The sequence below is a fragment of the Podarcis bocagei genome (genome assembly GCF_964188305.1).
Source record: "Podarcis bocagei genome assembly, chromosome: 5".
Taxonomy (NCBI): Eukaryota; Metazoa; Chordata; class Lepidosauria; order Squamata; family Lacertidae; genus Podarcis; species Podarcis bocagei.
The window spans coordinates 91,305,464-91,333,442 of NC_138129.1; the positions used below are offsets into that span (position 1 = coordinate 91,305,464).

Here is a 27,979-nt window from a genome sequence, read left to right on the forward strand (position 1 = left end):
CGTATCAACCCAAAGGGCACCATTTGATACACTTTATTCAATAAAATAATTTTAAAAAAAATACAGCTTAGTCTTTTGATATGTCTACTGGAAGGTGGTGGTAATATTCTATACCACTCATATGCATGAGATTGATCATTATTGTATTGCAGATGAGAAACTGGGTGCATGGGCTCATATGGGAATAATTTTTGGCAACGCTCAAATTCATTAGTCTTGTTCCACCCTTTCTTAAAGAAGCTGTTAGGTGGTACGGTCCCACTCATTTTTATCCTTACAACAATCCTCTGAGGCAGGTTTTGGCAAAGACAGAACGGCTTGAAGCTGGATCCCTCCTGTCACATGGATCTTTTGCTTTCTGGTGTTAATGTATTGCTAAATGTACTCATAGAAATACCCACATATTGGGGGGGGGGAAACGTTGGTGTTGAGAAGACGGTTGTATTTGGACCCATACGATTTATGTTCAAATCCCTGCTTGTCGATAAATTTTGCTGGGTGAGTGTGTGCCAGTCACTCTCTGTCAGCTTAACTTTACCAACCCCTCCCAACATAATGTAAGAGTATCATGGGTGTAGGTAGACCACGCCTGAGCTCCTTGGGGAAAATAAAGTAAAATACAACACAGCTTAGCGTGTAATTCCAGTCTAGGAGTTGAAATTACACCTGCCAGGTCTATGATTGCGACTGTTGCTCTTCTACAAGGCTTCTTCACCTTTCTCTGCTCTTCTAACATGGCAATGGATTGGGGGGGAAGTGGGAAATGTTAAGGAAACACATCATTCTTGCAAAGTATTTCTGAATTGTACACATACAACCTGAGTGTATTTTTGTCAGGGTTCTTTCACGCCAACTGGCTGAAGGCTAGAGAATGGATACACCCTCTGGTGGAGCTGAATCAACATAAAGGCACTGATTATATCAAGATTTGCCACCGCCATCACAACTGCATGTTGCTACCAATGGTTATTCCAAGTCCTTTTTTAGTACTGTTAAGAGTGCAGTGTATTCATGCAGATGGGATTAGGTGAGGGTTGGACACTTAGGTTTGTAATATATAGAAGCTGGGCACGTTGCACACTGCATGAGCCTTATCCGCTCACCCTTTCAGTGACACAGTGTTTGCAGTCCGCCGCCACCTCTGACGCCGTCGCCCTTCCTGCAACACACCCCTGGTCTCTTCCGCCTGATTGGAAGACATTCCAACCTCTCCTGGCCGACACAGGATTCAAATGTGCCCACCCATGTTTGTGGCCAACCACAGGTGTGGCTGTGGGTATGGTTGGCTCAACTCCTCAGGAGTCCTCACCTGGGTCTACTCTGAGAGAATAAATGCCAATGTGTCCCTCGCTTGGGAACACAGTTGGCTTCGGTTTTCCCTCCCTCCTACCCTCCCTCAGTCATGGTCTTACTGTTTTTGGCAATTGAATGTATTTGCTTGACCTTGCCATGGTTTTTATGGTTGCCGTATTCGGGGCAGGCAGGGATTTGTCCTATCAGGCTAATTGGGCCTGTCTGAGGGTTTTGCCTTCCTCATAGCAATGGCCATAACTTTGATGGATATGGCATTGGGTATATTCCTAGTCAGTGGCAGAGAGGGCATTGTGTGTCTGGGCTTCTCCCTCCATGGTGGTGGGGTATCCCATTAAAGGGATCCACAGATCACTGGGTTAAAGCTGACCAAAAGTCCAGAGGTAGCATTATTATCAATTTACAATGGGGTGGAAGGTTCACAGGCTACGAAGGACTTGCTCACAAATTTATTGACAGCTGCACGAATTATGATAGCTAGGAAGAATATAAAATGGAAGAATGGTATAAAGAGGTGTGGGATATAGCTATTAATGATAAATTAACATGTGCCATTAAGGTAAGATGGGGAATACGCAGGAAAAATGATTTTGAGGAGAAATGGAAGGTGTTTGTAGAATTTGTACTGTTAAAACTGAAAGGGGTCACCCCATCGCAAGAGGTGTTGAAATTTTGGGAGGTTGGATAGTTACAATGGAATGGTCTTGGTGGTGGGGTGCACATTTTTAAGCTTATTTATTTATGATTATTACTTTGTCAAAATAAAATTTAAAAAGGGATCCACAGGGGAGATGCTACTATCCAAACATCCAGGGAGGGGCCAATGGCCATAGCACTCCCCAGCATGGCCAGCCTGTGGGGTAGTACAGTCGTACCTCATGTTACGTTTGTTTCACGTTACGTTCTTTCAGGTTACGTCCCGTGGCGACCCGCAAGTACCAGAAAGGGTTACTTCCAGGTTTCGCCACTCACGCATGCGCAAAAGCACTAAATTGCACTGCGCACATGTGCACAAACACCAAATCGTGCCGCACACCTGTGCAGATACGGCGCTTCAGGTTGCGCTCTTTTCAGGTTGCGAACGGGCCTCCAGAACGGATCCCGTTCACAACCAGAGGTACCACTGTACCTATTTGAGGTATATCATAGATCTAACCCACAACAAGCTTGACCCTCTGGTATCCTCCAGCAGGTGAGCTGGAGGTCTTGGTGGGCTGCCCAATGCTAAGACAGAACTCATTTGTATCTGTAATCCATAGAGTTGTGGCCCGATTTAAACTCCAATGAATAGTGTATGCAGTTCTTGCTGCATCCAAATGGCCGGAAGGGGACAGATTCACAGCACCTTGGCAACACAAACGCATGCATGCCTTGGCCACTTCTGTTCTTGAAGGTTTTGTGAGTCCATACCCATTCCACTGGACCTGTATTGCAGTTTCCTATCCATGTGGGGCAAATAGTGCTTTATGGTGTTGGTGCTGGGGCTCATCACCTCATCAGACTGTGGAACTTCGGTGCAGACAATGTAAAACTAACTTATCGCGGAGACTATGTTAGCAACAAGAATGATCAAACATGGCATTATTAACACCTGTTGATTTTTACAAGACGTTCTCCACAATGTAAAGTGTGAATCTGTAAAACTCTTGACTTCAGCTTTAAGCAAAACACAAAGAAAACTATTAAAGAATGGTCAAAAGCAAGTATAAGGATCCTGCTGCTACATATTGCCAGGGGAAGGGTTATTATACGTAGGGCATTCTAAAGAGTTGCCCTTTCTTCCAGTACATTACAGTTGTACAGAGCATAACCAGGGCATCTCACTCCACAATCCTGCTTGCCACCTGGAAATCTAAAAATACTAAACAGTTACCTCGTGCATTATTTTGGAGTTCTCTTTCTAACCCAGGGGTCGGCAAGGTTTACCGGCCATAGGCTGGATCACTCCCACAGAGATCTTCCGTGGGCCGGACTGGCGCAGCGTGATGCTGGAAATCACTTCTGTGCATGCCCAGACGCCCAAAATTGCACCTGTGCAGAAGCATTTTTCAGCGTCTGGACATGCGCAGACACAATTTCCGGCACCGCTCGTCAAGTCCCCGTGCTCTGCACTAAACCAGCACGGTGCAGCGCAGGGACTTGCCGAGCGGGCAGTGCGGCTCGGTGGCTCAGGGGGCGGGTAAAACGGTCTTCGTGGGCCGCATCCGGCCCACGGGCCGCGCATTGCCGACCCCTGTTCTAACCAAAAGGTTGCCATTTCTCCCCAAGGACATGAAGACAGCCAAACATTTTCATATTTTTACGCCCAGTAGATGCATGCAGATATGTTGTGGCCCGTATGTCTGGGGGGGGTGTCAATTCTAGCCAGCCTCTCGCACTAAATATTGCAAATGTTAATGCTAAAACTTTGTATAATGAAGTGGGACCACACTGTATTTGAAAAATACCTTTATAAATACGCCTGTCATGTTACCATCGCTTATCTGTTGTCAACCTCCAGGTATTTCAGACTACGTGGTAGCTGGGGCCGATAGGAGTTATATTACAGAACATAAGGAGGGCACCAGATTGGCAAAGACTGCCCACGTTCAGACTTGAGGGGAAACATAGGAAGCATTTCTCCTTTGACATTTTCTAGAATCCCATGTAGCTCTTCAAAACTTCACTCCAGAGAGAGTTATTGTGATGGCCTGGGATTCGGACTCGGAGGCTGAACCTGAGGGATCCCAGCCTGCACAGGATTCCCCGCCTCCAGAACCAGCTGAGCCGGGGCTGGGGCATGAGCCTGAAGGGTCCTCACCTGTGCTGGGTCCTCAGGTGCAGGCACAAGCTGAGTCTGCTCTAGCTCCTGAGGTGATGGAGGACCCATTGCCTGCAGGTGCTCCACCCTCAGCCCCGTCAGAGGAAGCTGAGGTTGCCTCTGGGTCCGGTAACCCTCCAGCCTCTCCTGAGCTGCAGAGGCTCAGGGCAGAGAGGCGGAGGGAACTAAGTTCCTGCAGGAGGAATGCTCGCTTCCAGGCCAGGAGAGGCGAGTCACCTGTGGACCGGGGCCGCCCTATGCCTCGGGGCAGATAAAAACCAGTCAGCCCCAGTCCCAGGTTGCGGGAGCAACGTTGTTGCTAGCCTGTTCCTGCCTGCACCCTGTCCTGCTCTTCCGCCAGTGTTCCTGACCTTACCCGACTCCCTGCCTTGGACCCCACTTCAGCTTTGACGGACAGCCTCCATACCGCACCCTCGACCTCGGACTGGACTCGGACCTTGCCGCATGGTTAACCCTCGGGACCAGCACAGTTATTGATACACAGTTCTTTTTTTAACATAAAAGTAAAAGGTAAAGGTACCCCTGCCCGTACGGGCCAGTCTTGACAGACTCTAGGGTTGTGCGCTCATCTCACTCTAGAGGCCGGGAGCCGGCGCTGTCCGCAGACACTTCCGGGTCACATGGCCAGCGTGACAAGCTGCATCTGGCGAGCCAGCACAGCACACAGAAACGCCGTTTACCTTCCCGCTAGTAAGCGGTCCCTATTTATCTACTTGCACTTAGGGGTGCTTTCAAACTGCTAGGTTGGCAGGCGCTGGGACCAAGCAACGGGAGCTCACCCCACCGCGGGGATTCGAACCGCCGACCATGCGATCGGCAAGTCCTAGGCGCTGAGGTTTTACCCACAGCGCCACCCGTGTCCCTTTTTTTTTAACATAACCCACCCTAAAATTCAATTATCTATCTATCGTCTATTTATTTATCTATCTTATCTCAATTGCATTAAAAGAAATTTAAAAATTTAAAAAGTGTAAAAATAAAATAAAAGTAGTAGTAGTAAACATACCTTTGTACAACAGAGGTGTGACAAACTTTTCTGGCCGAACATACTCTGCAGTTAGGTTGGTAATCCACTCGGGAAGCCTTACGCTAGAGATTGTGGAGTATGTCGTAGTTTTTCTTTTTGTAGGTATAAGTATGGTGGGCAAAGTGGAGGTGTACGTTGTAGTCTTGTCCACAGTCGAGGATGGGGTGTCAGGGGTTTTTGATGTTTTCAAGGAAGTTGTAGTCACCTGTGTTACTGTAGTGTTTGTATTCTTGTTAGTTGGCGTTTCCTTGGTGGGTTCGCTATCTGAAACAAGATCAATTTTTGTATTAGTTGTAACATCACGGGTGGTTGTTTCTGGATGGTCAGTTGTATTTGATTGGGTGGTGGTTGTAGTTGTAGTAGTTGTTACTATCCGTGTAATTTTAGTGATAACTTCCGACTTGCCATTTTTAGGATTGTCATCGGGGTTAGGTGAACTGGGATTTGATTCTGTTGTGGTAGTTGTAGTTGTTTTTGTAACTGTAGTGATGCTATCTGGCTTGTCACTTTCCTCAGGGTTAGGGGAATCACTCAGTGGTTTGGATTCTGTTTTGATGGTAGTAGTTGTCTGTGTGACTTGAGTTGGCTTGTCTGGCTTGTCACTTTGATTGGGACTTGGTGTTTCACTGAGTGACTTGGGCTGTGTAATTATTGTTGTTGTCTCTGTTACTTTTGTAGTATCATCTGGTTTGTCACCATTCTCATCGCCTTTGGGATTCGGCTGATCATTTGGCGGCTTGGGGTTTGGTGTTGTTTTTTCTGGGGTCTCTGGATTCCTAGTTGAAGGAATGTTTTCATTAGCATTGCTAGGGCTGATTGGATTAATCTCTGTTATTATAGTCTCTGTTACTGTAGTTACTTCAGGCCTGTCATTCTGACCATCAGGGCTGGGTGTGCCACTTTGAGGGGTAGTCACTGTAACTATTGTCTCTTTGACTGTAGTTATAATTTCTGGTCTGTCTTTTTTATCATCAACTGGGCTCGGTGTTCCACTAGATGGATCAGTCTGTATTGTTGTTGTCTCTGTGACTGTAGTAGTTCCTTCTGGTTTATCACTTTTATCAACACCGTCAGGCTTGGTTGTGTCACCTGGATCAGTCCGTATTATTGTTGTCTCTGTGACTGTAGTAGTCTCTTTTGGTTTGTCACTTTTATCAACACCGTCAGGCTTGGTTGTGTCACCTGGATCCGTCTGTATTATTGTTGTCTCTGTGACTGTAGTAGTTTCTTCTGGTTTATCACTTTTATCAACACCGTCAGGCTTGGTTGTGTCACCTGGATCAGTCTGTATTATTGTTGTCTCTGTGACTGTAGTAGTCTCTTCTGGTTTGTCACTTTTATCAACACCGTCAGGCTTGGTTGTGTCACCTGGATCCATCTGTATTATTGTTGTCTCTGTGACTGTAGTAGTCTCTTTTGGTTTGTCACTTTTATCAATGCCATCAGGCTTGGTTGTGTCACCTGGATCGGTCTGTATTATTGTTGTCTCTGTGACTGTAGTAGTCCCTTCTGGCCTATCATCTTTATCATCACCAACAGGGCTGGGTGTTCCACTAACTGGATCTGTCTGTGCTATTATTGTCTCTGTAACTGTAGTAGTCCCTTCTGGTTTGTCTTTTTTATCTACACTGTCAGGCTTGGTTGTGTCACCTGGGTTAGTCTGTGTTGTTGTCACAGTGACTGGAGTAGTTCCTTCTGGTTTGTCAGGATTAGTTCCATCACCTGGAGTAGACTGTGTTATTGATGTCCCTGGGACCCCAGGAACACCATCGGGATTGGTTGTGTCACCTGGATCAGTCTGTATTATTGTTGTCTCAGTGACTGTAGTGGTCCCTTCTGGTTTGTCACTTTTATCAACCTCATCAGGATTAGTTCCATCACCTGGAGTAGTCTGTGTTATTGATGTCCCTGGGACTCCAGGCGTACCATCGGGATTGGTTGTATCACCTGGATCAGTCTGTATTATTGTTGTTTCAGTAACTGTAGTGGCCCCTTCTGGTTTGTCACTTTTATCAACCTCATCAGGATTAGTTCCATCACCTGGAGTAGTCTGTGTTATTGATGTCCCTGGGACTCCAGGAACACCATCGGGATTGGTTGTGTCACCTGGATCAGTCTGTATTATTGTTGTTTCAGTGACTGTAGTGGTCCCTTCTGGTTTATCACTTTTATCAACCTCATCAGGATTAGTTCCATCACCTGGAGTAGTCTGTGTTATTGATGTCCCTGGGACTCCAGGAACACCATCGGGATTGGTTGTGTCACCTGGACCAGTCTGTATTATTGTTGTCTCAGTGACTGTAGTGGTCCCTTCTGGTTTATCACTTTTATCAACCTCATCAGGATTAGTTCCATCACCTGGAGTAGTCTGTGTTATTGATGTCCCTGGGACTCCAGGAACACCATCGGGATTGGTTGTGTCACCTGGATCAGTCTGTATTATTGTTGTTTCAGTGACTGTAGTGGTCCCTTCTGGTTTGTCACTTTTATCAACCACATCAGGATTAGTTCCATCACCTAGAGTAGTCTGTGTTATTGATGTCCCTGGGACTCCAGGCGTACCATCGGGATTGGTTGTGTCACCTGGAACAGTCTGTGTTGTTGTTGTCTCACTGACTGTAGAAGTCCCTTCTGGTTTGTCACCTTTATCAACACCATCAGGACTGGTTGTATCACCTAGATCAGTCTGTGTAGTGGTAGTAGTAATGCTGGTGCCACTTTCTACTGTGTCAGTCTTATCATTAATACTTGCTGTGTCACTTGTTATTGATGTATCTGCAACTGCAGTGGTCTCTTCTCGTTTGTCACCCTGAACATTACTATCAGGAGTAGGTGTGCCACTTGTTGGATCTCCCTGAATTGCTGTTTCTGAATTGATAGTTGTTCCTTCTGGACTCTCAATTTCTGGTCTGCCATTTTTATCATCAAGATTGCCTAAGTCACTTGGCGGCTCAGTCTGTGTTGTTATTGTCTCTGTGACTGTAGTACTCCTTTCTGTCCTGGCACTTCTAAAATTTCCCTCAGACTGAGGTGTATCTGTGAACAAAGTAGCAGGAGTTGTTGAGAATAAGTTTGTTTGTTGGTCTTGTGGACTCACCGAGTTAACTGGCTCATTAGTTGATTTCTGAGTTGGCTTAGGTTCCCTGACAGTCTGAGATGTAACTCCTATTTCTTTTGTGTCTGTGCCTTTTGTACTTGATGGTGAAACAGAGCCATCATCTAAGGTTGCCGACTCTGTAGTTGACATCCTCTCAGTAAAAGCAGTTGTGCTTGAATCCTTGGGGTTTTCTGAAGCCGTCATTTCAGCAGATGTAATTATTTCTTCAATAATAGTAGAACTCTTTTTTTTGGTAACAGATTTCTCTTTAGAGTTTGTTGCTGTTTCCTTATTCTCTATAGTCGTCTTTTTCACAAGTGTAGTTGTCTCTTTATCACCTACATCCGTCTCTTGTGAATCGGCTGTAGTTGAATCTGTGAGACGGGTGGTTATCTTTTTTCTATCAGAAGACCTACTGTTTTTGGTTTCAAGTGTACTATCTTCCTTATCTTCTGTAGTTAGCTCCTGACTAGAAGCTTCGGCTTCTGTTTTTTCTACAGATGTTGTTTTCTTATCTGCAGCAGTGGTCTCTTCACCGATCAGGGCATTCATTGTTGTAGTGGTCTCACTGCCTGCCAACTTTCCCTCGCTTTCTCCTGTTGTTACAGTCTCTCCAACTACAGTAGCAGTGTCTTCCCTGGCTTGTGTTGTTGCATCTTTATTACCTGTGGCTGTTTCAGTTACTGTGTTTGTTGTGATGGATTTATCAGTTATTGAAGTGTCTGCATTTCTAATTGTGTCTTCGTTCGTTACTACAGTCTCTTTATTTGCAGTAGTTATATCTCGTCTATTAGTTTTATCTGTTGCTTTATTATTTTCCACTGTTGTTGCAATGTGGCTATCTGCACTGGTCTTGCTTCTACCAGCTCTTGATGTTGCTTCCATAGCTACAGTAGTGGTGTCTCTCTTGGATATTGTTGTTGTACTTTTAGGTGGAATAATGGTGGTTTTCAAAGCAGCAGAGCTCGTGTCTTTGCTTATGCTATCACTAGCCACAGTAGACATTATCAATGCCTCAGTGATACCAGAAGCAGTGCTGGATGGCAAGCTTAGTGGTTTTGTGGTAGCAATTCTGTTGGATGTGGTCACCTTATCAGGTTGGGGAGATGGGCTTTGGCTAACATGATCTTCAGACAAAGGAGTTGTTGTAATACCTTTATTTCCTGGGGTTGTTTTCTCTGTGTCAGGTTGCTTTGTGGTCGTAGAAGGTAGTTCCGTTGTGGTAGTAGGAAGCTTTGTTGTGGTTGTTGTCTGCTTCGTTGTCGTAGGCTGTGTTGTTGTGGTCGTGGTTGTTGGCTGCTTCATTGTTGTCGTAGGCTGTGTTGTGGTGGTGGTTGTGGTAGGAAGCTTGGTGGTCGTTGTCGTAGTAGGAAGCTTCGTCGTGGTTGTAGGTAGCTTTGTTGTGGTTGTCGTAGACAGCTTGGTCGTGGTTGTAGTTGAAGGCAGGGTGGTTGTGGTTGAAGGCTGCGTTGTTGTCGACGTGGTAGCTACATTTGTCACTGCATTGTCTATTCCGCTGCCATCCTCCTCTGAAATCACTTTCACAGCTTTGGATTTTAAAGATTTTAATGATGACTTTGATGATTCTTTGGGTAAAACAAAAGAGGGAGGTTAATTGTCAGGTTATTGTGAGAGTGTCACCATTAAAACATTTTGTCATGCTTTTGAAACCTTTTAGCATGGTTGTCTCTATAGCTCTTTAATGGCGATTTGTCAGAAACTGTCATGAGGACCGCTATGAAATTGATGCTCTACTTATTACAATAAACATATATATATATAAACATAGTATGTAGAACTGTACAGAGTAATGCTAGTGGACTTATCACCAACCTGCTGCTTTTGATGTGTAACAGATCTATCTCATTGTAGCTCAGGGGAAAGAAAAAATAAATGTTAACAAGATTCTTAACAGTATAATTCTTTGTGTTGTGCTGCATTCCTTGAGTATTGCCCCATCCCACATGGTATTTGAAAATTTAACCTCAGATTACTTTGTTTCTTCCAGTTTAGACTTTTGAAATCACTTTGGAATAATGACCCATATGGAACCTAGTTATGTGGCATCTCCACGTCTGAAATCTAGTTTTTGAGCAGTAGTAGTGAGACAACTAAATATATTTTGAAGCTATCTGTAGGATTAAGTTCCACAAAAATCTGCACCCTAAGATATTTTTTTAAAAGTTAGTTGTTATAAGCTCCAAGAGTTAACTCTTACATTTACACTTACTTACTTAAACCTACATATTTAATCCAAATTAATTAATAATTTCATGACCACTGAGCATGCTCAGTCATCACTTTACTGTTTTAGGGGGTGTGTGCATCTGTCCTTTTCTGAGAAGTTTTGAAATTCTGAAAACATAGTTCTTCTTTGCATCTTGGGTATATAACCAGTGACACCCTTCCCTTTACGACTGGAATTTGTGTATACATTCTGTTAAGATTACTTTTCAAGAAAGAAGAAAGATGCATAAGAGTAGGGGTAGGGTTTTTTTAAACGGGTTTTTTATTTTTTGAAACCTCACTTGTTCTGCTTCTTTCAAACCATTTCTCCTGGCTGATTAAACGTCATTGCAAAACTTACCATTCACTTCTTCTTCTTCCTCTTCCAATTCCTCGTCAGTTTTACCCTTCTTCTTCTTCTTGCGCTTATCGCCAGAATTTGTTGACGAAGCCATCGTTCTCCGAATCTTCGAGGAGGAGGAGGACGAAGAGGACTGTTCAGAATGTTCTACGGTCAAGCACATACAATCAGCAAAAAAAGAAAATTTGTACAGAATACAGTTCTGAGACAACTTCTTCCAGAAGGGCCTGTGACCCCCACCCTAATTTCATGCACTCCTAAAGGGGGGAAATGAAGAGAAAGAAGGCATAGCCAAAGAGCAGGGGGGGCAGTGTGGTGTAGTGGTTAAGAGCGGTAGACTCGTAATCTGGTGAACCGGGTTCGATTCCCCGCTCCTCCACATGCAGCTGCTGGGTGACCTTGGGCTAGTCACACTTCTCTGAAGTCTCTCAGCCCCACTCACCTCACAGAGTGTTTGTTGTGGGGGAGGAAGGGAAAGGAGAATGTTAGCTGCTTTGAGACAACTTCGGGTAGTGATAAAGCGGGATATCAAATCCAAACTCTTCTTCTTTTGGTTCTGATCCCAATCACTGCTGGCATGCAACACCCTGACAGTTTGCCTCAAATGGATTTCAGCCCGTTTGAGGGATGCTGGAAGACTAGAGAAAGCCCTTTTCAACCCCAACTAAAGAATCATGGCAAGAAAAATCGATGGACTATGCAGAACTGGCAAAACTGACATACAAGCTACGGGACAAGGATAACTGTGACTTTAAAGATGAATGGGAACCCTTTACAAAGTATTTGAAGACGCAGGAAAGCAAACTGGACTCCTTGCCTGGTTTTGAATAAACATTCACAAACTTTTTATTGATAATAATCAGCTAAATAGTTTGAGGATCTATACAACTGTGTAACATGCAGAAAACAGCATTTTTAGAGAAATCAAAGACTGGAACTGAGGGTAGTCGGGGGTTGGGGTGGGTTCTGTGGGGGGAGGGAGGGGAGGGAGGAAAAATGGGGGGAAATAAGGATGATATGTTTCTGGATAATATGTTTTGTTTTAATTTTGAATAAAAAAGTTATTAAAAAAGAGAGAGAGAGAGAGAAGGCCCTTTTCAAAGTGTCTTATTTTAAAGTCTGAATTGTGAATGGAAGAAGCCTGATGCGATTTTGAACGTTTCTGGAAATGATGCGGAAAAATAAACGTGCAAATCAACTGTCTGCTTCAACCTCGTGATGTATTTTCAGCATGGACCACCAGCACCGGAAAACTTGCCTGCTCCTAATCTGGAAAAGTCGTATGTGTTTGTGAGTCAACAAATCAGGGCAATTGTTGCACTGTTGAATCCACTGGTGGAATAGCACTTTACAGATAGACCGCAGCCCAAATGGTTGCATGGTGATCTCAGAGTATGATTTGAAGGCACTTGCGACCACCATCTTGCTGAAGCTAACAAAGTCTGGGTCAGTACTTATATGGGAGACTGCAGGGGAAATGTATGTACAATTCTATAACAGAGGAAAGGTGGGCCCAGAGATGGAAAGAAAATCAAGTCTCAACCAGAGAAGAATGGCAGATGAAGCTGATGGACTATGCTGAAATGGCCAAAACGACCAGAAGAATCAGAAACCAGGAAGACCAAAATTTCAATAAGGAATGTGGAGAAATTATAACTTATCTTAAAGACCATTGTAAACAGTTAAAATCATTAGTAGGATTGGAATATCACTTGTAATCTAAGGGTGAATTCTGGACACAATGGAGATGTAAAAGATTTGGATCATCATAAAGGATGTGGGAGGAAATAATTAATAGTAGGACTCACAAGGGGGAGGATTGAAGTCCAGGAGATTTATTGGAATCTTGTTTTGATGATTTATGTTTGATATACATTTTAATTTGAAAAACCAAATATATTTTTTTTAAAAAAGAAAAAAAGAAAGGTGCCATATAGTGCATTGGGTTCTACATCAGAAGAAATGTAAGAATCTATAAATAAAATTTATTTACGTTAGAATTGTCTATTCTGCTGTTCACTTAATATATAAAAATCCTCAGAGTAGTTTACATATTGGAATACTCTGGGCTTGGGTTTCTTAAAAGAGTTCCCGCCTCCACCCAGGCTACATGGCAAACTATTTTTGAAACTGAATGACTTGCAAAAGCAGTTTGATAGGATATGGAGTTTTTGTGTTCAAAGGTGGTGGTGAGCCCAGTGGGTATGCCCAGGCTCTTGGGGGGTGGGGAGGTCCTAGCCAAGTGAAAGTGGGCACACACAAAACACTCAGAAGAAAGAAAGATAGGTAATCAACCTGACAAATAGATTCCCCTTCCCCCAATACTAGTCTGCAAGAAGTATTTCCACTTTCAAGGCATGAGTATATTATCAAGATCAATTCCTATATAGCAAGGCAATGGATAAAGGATTGTGGTTTAAAACACACACACACAGAGAGAGAGGGGGGGGGCTTTACTCTATGCAGGCAATCTTAAAAGAGCCCAGGACAGAGAGAGATACCTTGTACGTAGCAAAAGCTCCAGATATATGAACCACAGCATTAGTTTGCCACAACCTGGTAGGACATTTAGAATATTGGTAGATGGAGCTTGGAGAATCAGTAAAAGGATTCATCAACATATTGAAGCTTCAGTGAGTTCCATTTTCTTTTCTGCAACCCTGCCATCTCTCTCAAGGCTCACAATTACTGTAAATCGCGATGAATCACAGAACTAAGAAAAAATAAGTCTACACACAACTCCAAGAAGTCCATATCACGTATACTTTTTCATACCTTCCATTATTTCATGAGACACTTTCTTTTGCTTCTTTTTCTTCTTTGGAGGGATGGGTTTAGGTTTCATTTTGGGTTTGGGTTTAGGCTTGGGTTTGGGCTTGGGCTTAAGTTTGGGAGAGCGTTTGGTTGTAGACTTTGGCTTTGGTGTTGTAGTTGATGGTTTGGCCGTGGTGGTCATTGGCAGAGGCGTGGTTGTGGTCGTCGTTGTAGTTGTTGTTGGGACCGTGGTGGTGGTGGTGGGTGCCGGAGTAGTCGGAACTGCAACCAGGCATAAAACTCAAATTTCAGTTCAGGTTTTTCTTCTAATACCAAAATTAGCATTGTTGTTTACCATTTTCAATTCACAGTTTTAAGCAAAAGGCTTGTTAAATAAACTCACCTTTTCAAAAATTCAAGTTGGTAGCTGTGTTGGTCTGATGCAGTAAAAATATATATAATTTTTTTTTTTTTTAATGTCCAGTAGCAGCTTAGAGACTAAGTTTGTGCATTTCGTATCTGAAGAAGTGTGCATGCACACAAAAGCTCATACCAAGAACAAAAGAACAAACTTAGTTGGTCTCTAAGGTGCTACTAGACAATTATTATTTTTTAATATTTCTTTTCAAAAATGTTACTTTTGCAAACACTAGTTTCCAAAAAAACTAGGTTTCTTACGTCTCATTTTTAACTCCCCAGGCTTCACCTCTGATTTGCCACATTCTGCTGTGCTGCCTCACCAAAAGTCCCAATATTTTTAAAATTAAATGTTTGCAGAAGAGCTTTACGCACAGTTCTTTATACTGCTCTGCCCTTGTAAGCTGCTGTTCCAAAATCATATCCTTCCAGGTAACAAATTAAGCAGGATCAGATCAATTGGGGTAGCAATAAGTACATGTTATGCTTATGGATGTCCACATTCAGCTAGCCTGCACCCTAGGGGCATCAGGTGGAATGAGGCCTAATATTCATTTTGACATATTTAGGCAGTTATTGTATATACTGTGTTACATTTTAAAAGAAAAATCAATGAATTCACAAATATTACAAACAGTATTTATGCACTGAAACCAGTGAACCTGTTTGTCATGGATCTATTTCTAAATATGACTTAACAGTGAATGCAACCCTTAATCTCCGGATGAGACTGTTTTAGGTATAATATGCATTATAATATATATTCAAGGAAAGCAGGCATGAGAAAACCTGTTAAGTTGTGGGTGAACATATCAGACGACACAGTGATTCTTCAAACAGCTCTTGTTTATTCACAGGCCAGAAAAGAACTGAACTGAAGGGTTCAGCCAGCCTGCTTATATAGAGCTCCACTAGAACGCAACAGTAACCATTTTCTGTAACTATCCAATCACTGAACGTCACTTTCAATCCCTTATTTGCGTATGTGGACCTGAGTGAAAACTATCTACAGTATCCCCCTGCTGGCCCAGGGTGAGAACTTCAGTACATAACAAAACCCACAAAAAAGTGAGAACCCACATTCTCATTTTGATAGACTCAGTTGCAGGCCGATACTTCTACATTATTTTGAATCTGTGCAATGAGCTTAAGACATCCCCCTCCTGATGTTTCATCAACACGACAAAGCATTTTTTATTTATTTATCAGTAATGGAACATTGGGAAGCAGAGATCTTCCTAGGTGGCCAGTGGATTTAACGAAGTGGGGCAGATGAGTGGCAGCTTTAGTTTAAACCTTAACATTTGCTTCCTGTTTATTTCCGTTTTGTGTTCCTCTGGACTTGTTTTCATCCTGCCCCTAATATTACTCTAACATTACAGACAGCAATAACAGTGAACAGCGAATAACACTATGCCCCCTTCCTTTATAAAAATAAATAAACAGTGCGTAAAAACAAACATATTGGTGTCGTACATCCAAAACAGCTATGCTCCATTTCCCCCTGTCCAGGAAGATGAAGGCGTGAGGTGGGGGTGGTGGTTTGCCTCTGTACATTTCACCCTTCAGAGAAACAAGCCAAATATCCACTCTCCAAGGCTAGCTCTAATCTCAAGAGACCCCTTAGGTAAGTGTCCTGGGATGGGGCAGGCATCTATGAGCTGTCATTAAAAATCAGCCACACTATTCTCAACTTAAGCATTGCTTCAGAGCATGGGTAGGCAAACTAAGGCCCGGGGGCCGGATCCGGTCCAATTGCCTTCTCAAACCAGCCCACAGACAGTCCAGGAAATCAGCGTGTTTTTACATGAGTAGAATGTGTCCTTTTATTTAAAATGCATCTCTGGGTTATTTGTGGGGCATAGGAATTCATTCATCCCCCCCCCCAAAAAAATAATAGTCTGGCCCCCCACAAGGTCTGAGGGACAGTCGACCAGCCCCCTGGTGAAAACGTTTGCTGACCCCTGATCTACAGCAACACACCAGCAATAGACATAAAGTAATGACAACCAAGACTTAAGAGTGTCTGGAAAAGAAGGGACTTTTTCAAACTTTTTTTTTCTTAACAACAACAAATAAAATAGACCTTTCTGTTTTTGAATCACTTTATATCCTTTTCCCCGTTCTTTTGGAGGTGGCCGCCATTTTGTTTTGGGGAGGACTGTGTGCCCACCACAAGGTCTGAGGGACAGTGGACCGGCCCCCTGCTGAAAAAGTTTGCTGACCCCTGCTTCAAAGCATATGTAGGGAATTAAAATGGTGCTTCATTGACCTGGCAATTTGGTGCAACAGGTTCAGGGTAAACTTTGCAGTGAACTTTGCAATGGCCTGGGCCTTTGCAGTCGCCAAATGGTTTAGGTCGTGCTAAACACACACGCCAGTTGCCGAAACGCTTTGCATTTGTTCAACAGGGACCTAGGTTCTGAGAGTATCACCTGCCACCAAAAGACTTTATTGTCCTGGTGGAGGCGGGGGGAATTGGGAGTTGACTTTAAAGGAATGATTTTGTTGTTGGTGGTGAATGGAAACTCACAGAACATTTATTCCCTCTGGACTATCTTAGGGGCAAACATGGCCATTTTTCCACAGCATTCTGCCATGGCATGGCCACTCTATTACCCCTTTATTACAACCAAATTCTGCCCTGGCATGGCTCCACTGAAGCCAAATGAAGTGATGTCTGCTGAAAATCCAGACTGGGTTAAACAGGAGGCAGTAAATGTGGGTGTGGGTGGCATATAAAGGATAAAAATAATTTGAAAATAAATAAATGGAACTCCACAAACTTTTGATTCCCCGCTGTGTTTTTTTTTTAGTTTTACTGTTTTATAGTATAACTGGCGGAATGTTCAGCATTATTGCTGGCGAGTGCAGGTGGAAGGAGAACAGGATATTGCAAAGGCTCCTAGAGCTACATTGCATCTTGCTGTAGGGATAATTCCACCCAGCGGACTGTACATTTTGTCCTGATTGCAGCAGTGTCCTGAACTTCCTCCTGTAATGAAGCAATGGCAAGCTTCGACCTTGGAGAAAGGTTATAGCTCAGTGTCAAAGCACATGAAAGATCCCAGGTTCAGATCCTAGAATCTCCATGACTTCTGTCTGAAACCCTGGAGAGCCGCTGCCAGTCCCTGTTGTGTAGATGACCTTGCAAATGCTGTTGGACTGCAACTCCCATAAAATCCTGACCATTGGCAATCCCAACCGGGGCTAATGGGAGTTGGAATCTAACAACATTTGGCGAACCACAGGTCAGTCACTGCTGGTGTAGACAGTACCGAGTTAGATAGACCAATAGTCTGACTCAGCTCGAGGCAAATTCCTATGCGCCCCTTGAGAATACCACTGGGTTTGAGGCTTACCCAACTCCCTGTCTATATAACACTCGTAACTGGGATGATTAACTATGGGAATAGAGCCTGTTCTAAAATGTACACAGCCCCATTGCGGGTTCAGTTATTTTCATCTGGTGTGTTGGCCAGAAGACAGCCAATTTCCTCACTCCCCTGCCAACACATGAAAGTTCCCAAGCTTGTATTATAGGTACAGTGGTACCTCCAGTTACGAACTTAATCCGTTCCGGAGGTCCATTCGTAACCAGAAACTGCTCGTAACATGAGGTGCGCTTTTGCTAATGGCGCCTCCAGTTGCTGCAGCACCGCCAGAGCGCAATTTCCGCTCACATTCCGGGGCAAAGTTTGCAACAAAGGGCATCTACTTCCAGGTTAGTGGAGCACGTAACCCGAAGCATTTGTAAGGGGGACGATACGTAACACGAGGTACCACTGTAAAGGTAAAGGACCCCTGGACAGTTAAGTCCAGTCAAAGGCGACTGTTGGGTAGTGGCGCTCACCTCGCTTTCAGGCCGAGGGAGCCAGTGTTTGTCCACAGACAGCTTTCCAGTCATGTGCCAGCAGGACTAAACCGCTTCTGGCACAACAGGACACCGTGACGGAAACCAGAGCACACGGAAACACCATTTACCTTCCCGCCACAGTGGTACCTCTACTTGCACTGGTGTGCTTTCGAACTGCTAGGTTGGCAAGAGCTGGGACAGAGCAACGGGAGCTCACTCTGTTGCGGGCATTCGAACTGCCGACCTTCTGATCGGCAGACCCAAGAAGCTCAGTGGTTTAGACGACAGCGCTACCCACATCCCATGATGATACAACCATTATAACAAAATTGATAACTGGCAATCATATAGCTAAAAGCAGAAGTTCTAGTTCTAGTAAATCTTAGAATCATAGACCTGTGGAGTTGGAAAGGACCGCAAGGGTCATCTAGCTATTGCCCTGCAATGCAGGAATCTTTTGCCCATTGTAGGGCTTGAACCCACAGCCCTGAGATTAAGAGCCTCATGCTCTAACAACTGAGCTGTGTTGCAGTATTGACACTGGAAATAGATCCTGAGGTTGAACCTTTGATTAGCCTCTTGAGCTTGAAAGGCAATGAAGTGCTTACGACACTCACCTACTAAGCATGCTTCTTCGTAATCTGGACAACACTTGCCGTATCTGTCACAATCTGCATCGCAGTCGCACGGTCTCCCCCTTTCAAAACTCTCAGAGCAACGTCCTTTGCAAGACAGTTCTACACAGGATGATGAAAGAATGTTAGTACCGTTTTCTTCACCTACATGAAGGAAATCTGTTTTAATGAGGATGCTATCTGGGTCCTATATTTGAGGGTGTTTCCAAAGCTGTCCCTTCACTTAGGGAAGGCACTGTGATCCAACAGAGACCTTCACCAGCGGTACAGGGTGGAAGGTGATATGTGCCGATTGCCCCTCCCTGCTGCTGTGCGCTTCAGAGGGTTGGTGGACCCTCCAGAACAGTGTGGGAGGTGTCATGGTGGAACTGCAGGGGCGGAGCCAGCAAGAAGCTCCTCCCTCCCCGATCCACTGATCAAAGCCCTCACTTGATCAAAGAACATTCAACAAAGAGACTTCATTGGATACAACCTTGGATTTTTTCATGTAAAAAGAGCAGTCGGTGCCATCATGAATCATGGATCTCTGAATTTATTTATAACATCTGTGCAAGTTCAAATTCACTAATGGATATCCTTTAGAATCTATGCTGTGGTCCTCTTTAACCCATCCTCATTATTCCTGTGTTAATCTAATGAGAAATTCTCAGAAGAATCATGTCGTTTATCATATCATGTCATTTGAAAGTTAATACCGTAGTATATTAGGTATAGTGTGTGAATGATACATATCTTTTTATATTCTTTGACTGTTGTACTGTTTTATTGTTGTTAGCCGCCCTGAGCCCGGCTTCGGCTGGGGAGGGCGGGATATAAATAAAATTTATTATTATTATTATTATTATTATTATTATTATTATTATTATTATTATTATTTCATGCTAGAAGTTTGCAGATAACCAACAGGGAAAATACAGCATGTTATGTACATCTTTGTCTATTTGTCTGGCAAGCAGTTGTGGAACATGTCTACAAGACTATTGTGTCTATGGCTATTGGTTCTGCAAAGCTCACTGTCACAAAATATATGGCATATACAGTACTGGAACGTCAACTGATTTGAATTGGTTCCTATGTAATGCAGCTAACAAGGAACCAGAGAGTTTGCTTGTGTTGACTTGGCACGGGGAAGATTCAGCCAAATGTGTCTGTTTGCATTGGAATCTAAATAACGTACTCGAAAAATACAGGACATTTCAAAAGTCATGCATATAAAGCTTTCGGAATGCAAGAAGCTCAATTTCCACAACGTGATTTTAAGAAACTATTGAGTTCCTCTTGGATAATTTGACTGGTTATCCATAATATTTGTTCCCCAGTTGTATTGTGAAGTGCACTTTGGTTCCCTGAGGAGTATCACACAGGAACAAATTGCATGTCGAAGTTATTCACATGGCATTACATGTTTCTGCCACCACCCACAGGAATTACTCATACACGTCTCAAAATTGTGCCAGGAGAACTGGCAGGACTGAGTTTGCAGATCACAATGAAAAATATTCACCAATATATGAGAGAGAGAGAGAGAGAGAGAGAGAGAGAGAGAGAGAGAAGAGATGACACAAAAAGGAACATCCAAAACACAAGACAACAAGTAACATGTACCAAAGAGAAGGATCTTAAGGCAGTGGTTATTCAAACTTCCACCTAGCATTCTAGAGGGATCCTGCGGAGTCCAACAGCCCTGATGTCTGCTCAGGGTCTCCTCTCATATCAAGTGGCTAGGTCTGCAAGCAACCATTTACTGCATATTTCCTAGAATGCCCTCTGGGTTGGCTGCTCTGGCCATTGCAAAAAATTAAAAAGGCAGGTCCTAGCCGCCCTTAAACTCTGCCACAGCCACTGCCAACACCAGCGGATATTCCTGAGGAGGCCCATCTATGTGTAACCCCTCAAACCTCGAGCTGTCACCGCTTTTGACCATTATGGAACTTTTTCCCATTTCAAAATCAGCTTGTTCTTCTGCTAAGGAGTCCCACAGCATATTTGCTGGGGAATTCATGTACATTGCATAGTTGGGCTTATATGTCGACCATACACAAACTGATAGGACTCCCCATCTTGACATGCACCCGACCCTCTTGCAACTGCATATGACAGCAGATCAGGTCAGACTTGCTGACTTGCAGGCAGGGATGGGGCGGGGAGAATTTCGGTTCCCATTTAAAGGCGAACCTACCTAATTCACAGGGACGCGGGTGGCTCTGTGGGTTAATCCACAGAGCCGAGAGCTTGCCGATCAGAAGGTCAGCGGTTTGAATCCCTGCAACAGGGTGAGCTCCCATTGCTCGGTCCCTGCTCCTGCCAACCTAGCAGTTCGAAAGCACATCAAAGTGCAAGTAGATAAATAGGTACCGCTCCGGCGGGAAGGTAAACGGCGTTTCCGTGCGCTGCTCTGGTTTGCCAGAAGCGGCTTAGTCATGCTGGCCACATAACCCGGAAGCTGTATGCCGGCTCCCTCGGCCAATAAAGCGAGATGAGTGCCTCAACCCCAGTGTCGGCCACAACTGGACCCAATGGTCAGGGGTCCCTTTACCTTTACCTAATTCACAAGTCTTGAAACAATGCACAAATTAAGAGGCTTGCACTGCTCTGAATTTTGCAAGGCAGTTCTTTGCCCAAGTAATATGTACACTAGTTAAAGTGCATAAAAATGCATTAGTAAAAATAACACAAAAAACTGCATTTTTTAAGGCAAAATTGCATTCAAAAGAGTACTAGGAGAATGCTGATGAATTTTCATGTTGCTATACATGCACACACAAGACAAACTAACGGGGAGAACAGAACTTAATACCAGAAAAATGAGAAAACGGGGGGGGGGGGGTGGGACCAAAACTAACATCCCTACTTGCAGCACAACTCATCTACCATTCATGATCTTCTTGTTGGGAAAATCCCTAATAAGCTCCCCCAAAGAGTTTGAAAACCACTGCCTTAAGTGAACATACCCGTCCTTATTCATACCGGAGCTTTAAAAAATGACTGCGGTCGAAGACTTACCTCCAACGCAGCTTGTCTTGTAATCTGGGCAGCACTCCATGTAGAGAAGGCAGCTACTATCACACTGGCAGCCATGATTCCTAGAATACCCTTCCCCACATCTCCCTGCACAGCTTGATATATCTAAAAATCACACAATATGGCTGTAAACATTGCCAAACCAGAATCGTATGTTAGAAAAGAACAAATGGCAAAGCATTGTTGCGTTGTTTCCCCTCACCACTTTTTTTTTTAAAAAATATGCATATTCATTGTGATATGATGAATCATATAGATGGTGTTGGACTTTCGGAGGAAGAGAGGGGAACTAGCCCTGTTGTATATCAGGGCAGGTTGTGTGGAGAGAGTCTCTTCCTTTAAATTCCTGGGAGTTTACCTTAGTGAAGACCTCACTTGGAAAAACAGTATAACTCAGGTGGTTAGGAAGGCCAAACAGAGACTCCATTTTCTCGGGGTCTTGCGAAAGAACAATTGATGACCTTCCACAAAAGAAAGTGTCCTCTCATATTACAGTGTGGTACATTGGTTTGACAGCCACAGATAGAAAGTCTTTACAGAGGGTGGTGAACACAGCACATGATATCATGGGCTGTCCCCTGAGCCCCCAAAATGACATCGCAAGGGATCAATGCCTTAGGAGAGCGAGGAAAATTCTCAGGGATGATTCACACCCCGGCCAGCACCTCTTTAATTTTCTACCCTCGGGCAGGAGATATAGAAGTATAATCAGTCGTACCAACAGGCTAAAAAACAGTTTCTATCCGTGGGCTGTTAGGCTGCTGAACGGAAAATAATATAGTGCAACTGACTTTCAGGATTGGTGTGTTGTGCAACAAGCACACAGAGTGCAGTGAGACTGAGTGTTTGTGGGGGGGAGGGGAAGGAGGCTCGGTTAATTTCATTGTACACAGAAGAAGAAAAAGAGTTTGGATTTGATATCCCGCTTTATCACTACCCAAAGGAGTCTCAAAGCGGCTAACAGTCTCCTTTCCCTTCCTCCCCCACAACAAACACTCTGTGAGGTGAGTGGGGCTGAGAGACTTAAAGAACTGGGACTGGCCCAAGGTCACCCAGCAGCTGCATGTGGAGGAGGGGAGACGCGGACCTGGTTCCCCAGATTACGAGACTACCGCTCTTAACCACTACACCACACTGGCTCTCACAGGTTGTACATTGACAATAAAGGTGTTGTTGTTGCTGTTGCTAAATAGTCATTTAGTCGTGTCTGACTCTTTGTGACCCCATGGACCAGAGCATGCCATGGACCAGACGACGTATTATTATTATTATTATTATTATTATTATTATTATTATTATTATTAGCTTCAACCTAGCTCCTGTCATAGTCACCAAATTCTTCTTTTTGCCAGAGAAAGTGGGGAAGCTGTGGCCTATCAGAAGCTGGGCAAACCCCACTGTGTTCATGTGGGCTTGTATCCAGGCTGCTTTGGATCTTACCTACATCTGTTCAATTAAGAACTGCTTTAATATATTCTGCAGGTTGGTATGAACTGAACATAGTTCAATGCTGACGTCAATGACATTTTGCTTTATCTTGAACACCCTACTAAAATAAGCAGCTAATTTGATATCCAGAGTTGTGAGGTTGTATGGGTTCTTTAAAAAAAACCAAAAAACAGTTTGACTTAAAAAAATATGTGTTTACATAGCCAGCTGAAGCATTATGGGTTAAGTCAGGCATAGGCAAACTCGGCCCTCCAGATGTTTTTGGACTACAACTCCCGTCATCCCTAGCTAGCAGGACCAGTGGTCAGGTATGATGGGAAACGTAGTCTCAAAACATCTGGAGGCCCGTTTTTGCCTATGCCTCGGTTAAGAATTCAGCTAGGTTTTATGAGTAGACCAATGGAAATTAAGTTAACCATATCCATTCATTTCAATGGGCCTATGCTAAGTAGAACTAAAATTGGTTGCAGCCCACTGTGTGTTGTCAAAGAACAGAGTTCAGTAACAGAAAACACGTTAGAAGTTTGCTCCCATCACTTGAGCTATATCACAGGAGCCAACTCCTAGGGGCCGAGGTCTCTTTGTCGCCGCCCCCCTAAAATATCTGATGACGTCTGTGCGCCACATCATGTGACCAGTTTTGCAGAGTGGGGATTACCTGGGACCCCTCAATATTTTATTCAAGTTGGCGCACCTGAGCTATATAATATAGGGTATGCTACCGGGGGGAATCTTTTATTGTCCTAAGGATATTATAGCTGGTTCTGGTTCTTGGACAACGTGCCCAATTCACTGGACCATATCAGTCCTTAAAATAATTTCGTGCTTTTGCAAGCCCTTCAGCTAAAAACCATTCCACTATGCTCATTATTCACGATGCCTGAAAACATTTCAGTGTTGCTTAATATGACCCTGCTATCTCATTGGAATTGGGTAGTTATTCCATATATTTGGAGAGTCACTGTTCTGAGTCCTTCAGGCAGTCACCCTTTCTCCAAGGAAGGATTGTCCAGAACATGGACTATCCACTGTTACAGCAACCCCATTCATTAGGCTTTAAGCAAATTCTTGCTTAACTCCAGTTGCCACACAGGGCCTACAATATATCAGAGGTAGGCTGTGTTTATGCTCCAGCATAATGTTCACTTTTCTCATGTCGTGAAACTAGCTGACATCTACTCTGGTTTTAGCAACAACAAAAAGTGTAGTTAAGGCAGTGGTGGAGCATCTGTTTTGCATGCAGAAAATCCAGGTTGCTTAGTAAGGGAGGCTGTCTGAATCCCTAGGGCAGGCATGGCCAAACCTGGCCCTCCAGCTGTTTTGGAACTACAATTCCCATCATCCCTGACCACTGGCCCTGTTAGCTAGGGATGATGGGAGTTGTAGCCCCAAAACAGCTGGAGGGCCAAGTTTGGCCATGCCTGCCCCAGGGGGTCACTGCCACTCAGTGTGGACAATACAGAACTAGAAGGGCGAAGGGTGTGACTCAGTACAGTGGTACCTCGGGTTAAGTTATTAATTCGTTCAGGAAGTGTGTTCTTAACCTGAAACTGTTCTTAACCTGAAGCACCACTTTAGCTAATGGGGCCTCCTGCTGCTGCCGCGCCGCAGGAGCACGATTTCTGTTCTCATCCTGAAGCAAAGTTCTTAACCTGAAGCACTATTTCTGGGTTAGCAGAGTCTGTAACCTGAAGCGTATGTAACCTGAAGCATATGTAACCTGAGGTACCACTGTATGAGGGAGCTTCCTATGCTCTTATGCCGATCTGATTTTATGATATTTTGAAAGTGGACTAGAGGTACATCGACAAGAAGAGACTTGGAAGAAAAGGAAGAGCGATGCTTCCATCTACAGTTAGTTCAAAAATGGTTGCCCCTCATTTGGCATCTCCAGCGTGGCTCCATATACTCATAAAAACAGGACCCCCCACATTTTGCCACAGGAAGCAAACTCTCAAAGGGCTCATCATCCATTACAGTGGCTTGTTGTGAGTTTTTATCATAGGGGAACAGTTACAGCCAGAGGTGCCGACTTGCGAGGGCGATTCAGGGAGCAGGCAGGTGCATTTGCAATGTCACGACATGTCGATGTCACGTGTGTGAGCATCATGCCTCCTTTCCTAAGCCCTGGGCATTGGAAACGATGCGCCGGGCCTCTGACAGGATACTGCAGCCCTCCTGCCTCCTTCCCAAAGACGGGTGGGGTTTGGGAAGGTGGAGAGAGGGCTCTTGGACTCATCAGAGTATTGTGCCTCCCTTCCTAAGCCGGGCAGAAGCTTCCAGGGCTTTGAGAAGGAGGCACCAGGGGACCATTTACGGGACTAGCTTAGTCTTCCTAGTCCACTGACCACACACCACTGATTCACAGTTTCAGTTCCAAGCAAAAAACATGTGTGATCCATAGACACAAAACATTTTCATTTTCCTCTGTCAGATTGAACAACTATTTAATGTTCAAATAGGATAGGAAATCTCACTAGGATCACAACAGCCTCAGTTTGGGGCTAGTACAGAGCTAGTACAGAATCAGATGAAGAGTGTGATTCTAGGCAAATGGTGTGTGTGTGTGTGTGTGTGTGTGTGTGTTGGACTTATTGACTTGTTATTGAGTTGTTCACTATACCAAGGCACCCTTCACTTTGACCAACGAAGACCAAACACTTAGTAGACAAGCCAAATGAAATTACTCAAGGAGTTGCAGCCAGACACGACAAGAAACAACATGTACACAATACGGAAGACAATGGTCATATTTTTTCAAACAACACAAACTGGACAGACATATGACCATAACATTTCAGAGGAAGAATTGAAACATATAAATTATTTTGTGAAGTTTAAGTAATCCACTGTATAAGCATTTGAGAAGACATGATCTGGTTTCTAACAGAGAGTGTAGCCGAAGTATAGACATTAAGTGACTTCTTACAGTTCACTGAAACCACAAGGTGTGCCACACACTGATACAACATAAAACCCTTAATTTCTGTCCTTAATTAGGGACATCTTCACCATGGATGAAAAACAGCAAAAAATAAAAAGAAGAGATCAGATTCTTAGACTGTAATGAATGGAAACTGATGTACACCCCGGGTCACTGCACACAGTTTAGTCAAAGTTAAATCTTTGTAAGGGTCATAATTTATTTCCTCTTTAATGGGACTTAAAAAGTTCTTAACTTTAACTTCACCATACCCTTAGTTTCTGTATTATGCACACATTATGAATATTACAGAAACATGTAAAAATATGTGCTATTTTAAAATTATTGAGTAATTTTTGTTGTACAGTATATACTTAAAAATAGAAACAATTATCCTGAAGGTCATATTTGTCATGTTTCTTGACAAAAATTTTCAAAATATTTGTCATATTTCTTGACAAAATTCACATGGCCATCATAAGCTCCAGCATTATGGTTGCCTAAATGTGCTTTTATTCCGATTAAATCTTAATACTTTGCTTCAAATTAGTTATGGGTTGAGCCGTGAGTCATTAGCTCCTTAAAAAATAGTGCTTTTGCTTGACATTTTACAATACCTTGTGAAGAAACTTGCTGTGCCAGGAACACTGAAAGCAAAATAAGGGAGATCCGATATATATTCCATGCCATGGTGATTTTCAGGGAATACCTCTTTCCTTAAAATAAACAAAATAAAAAGTTTATTATTATTTTCATCATCATATTTCCAATATCCAGATATATACACTCTTCATAATTTTGATGTGATATGTTATTTGTAAGCTCACAGGGCAATCCTGTACAATGTCTACTTAGAAGTAAGCTACACTGAGTTCAGTGGGACTTGCTCCCAAGTAAGTGTGGACAGAATTGCCATTTTAACATCGACCTAGGAAAATGCATATAAATTATATATTTCATATCAGCTGAGCATGAAGAATATGTAGCAGAAGATTTAAAAAGTCAGAGTCTATAACATACTTTGCCAAAGAAAAGTGCTAGATAAATTCTATGTAGATTTATTTATAAAAATATTAATATACCACTATTCATTAAACAAAAATTCCAAAGAGGTTTAAAAAGTCATATTATGATTGTTAAGTAATTTATGTTCAACCACACTCAGCTCTGTAAAATGAATAATATCTAAAACTCATGTGATCCAATGCATCCTCTTTTTAACAATTTCTAAAGATAAAATGGACATGCACAAAATGAACACATTCAATAACTTTGGGTTACTTTTAAATATATATTGAACCTATTATCACCTTCATTCCTATTGTTACATAAATTATATTTCACAGCTCATATATAGTAGATTATATAATATAATTTACTATATTATACACTAAAATTTGTAACATGCAATTTTTAAATGCCCTATTGGTTTTTTAGAAATATTATTGTTTCAAACCACATGTTAATTATTTATATTTAATTTCTACCCTGTATATATACCTATAATTATAATCTTTTAAAATGTAGGCATAATCTTTCCACATAAAAAGATCTGTCAATCCCAAACAATGCTTAAAATAATCAAATAATCCAACTAAGTCCTACTCAGAGTAGACCCACTGAAAGTCCATTGATTTCAATGGGTCTACTTGGTTTATGACTTGGTTGGATATCACCCTTACATTGTAGTCTATATTTATCCATTACATTCTCAACATTTTGTTTCTGGGTGTCCTTAAAGGGTATGAACCCTTTGAACGAAGTTCTGTAACAGAAAAGAGATGTTATGCTTACCTTCCCAATGGCTGTTTCTGTTTGCAGTGATTCTGCAAATGCTTATATATACCGGTATATATTGGTGAGAATCTATTGGGATGAACTAATTAGGCAGCATGTTAGACAAAACCAACTGTGACAACCCATGACAGCAAATTTTCCACATCTATTGGAAACCATCCCAGAAGACTAGACAGCACCATCTGGAAAACACTCCCATTAAGAAAAATGACTATGAAAAATAAATAAATTTAGACTTATTAGTCAACACATTTAGAATATTTTAGTTAAGCGAACAAACTGTC

At 43.0% G+C, this 27,979-nt stretch overlaps 1 protein-coding gene across 4 annotated transcripts in view; it reads right to left on the minus strand.

The window, feature by feature from the left end:
* Positions 1-27,770, minus strand: part of PRG4 (proteoglycan 4) — a 41,258-nt gene extending 13,488 nt beyond the window's left edge. Inside the window, exons 1-7 of one of the 4 annotated variants that reach the window (XM_081194265.1) lie at positions 27,693-27,770; positions 26,516-26,614; positions 18,488-18,607; positions 13,619-13,879; positions 10,844-10,990; positions 9,411-9,842; positions 5,139-5,423 (exon numbers count right to left, since the gene is read on the minus strand). In XM_081194265.1, coding sequence (XP_081050391.1) covers positions 5,139-5,423; positions 9,411-9,842; positions 10,844-10,990; positions 13,619-13,879; positions 18,488-18,607; positions 26,516-26,588 — 1,318 coding nt within the window. In that variant the 5' untranslated portion in view covers positions 26,589-26,614; positions 27,693-27,770. The other 3 variants (XM_081194263.1, XM_081194264.1, XM_081194262.1) reach the window with 3 other exon arrangements.
* Positions 27,771-27,979: the final 209 nt, after the last annotated feature.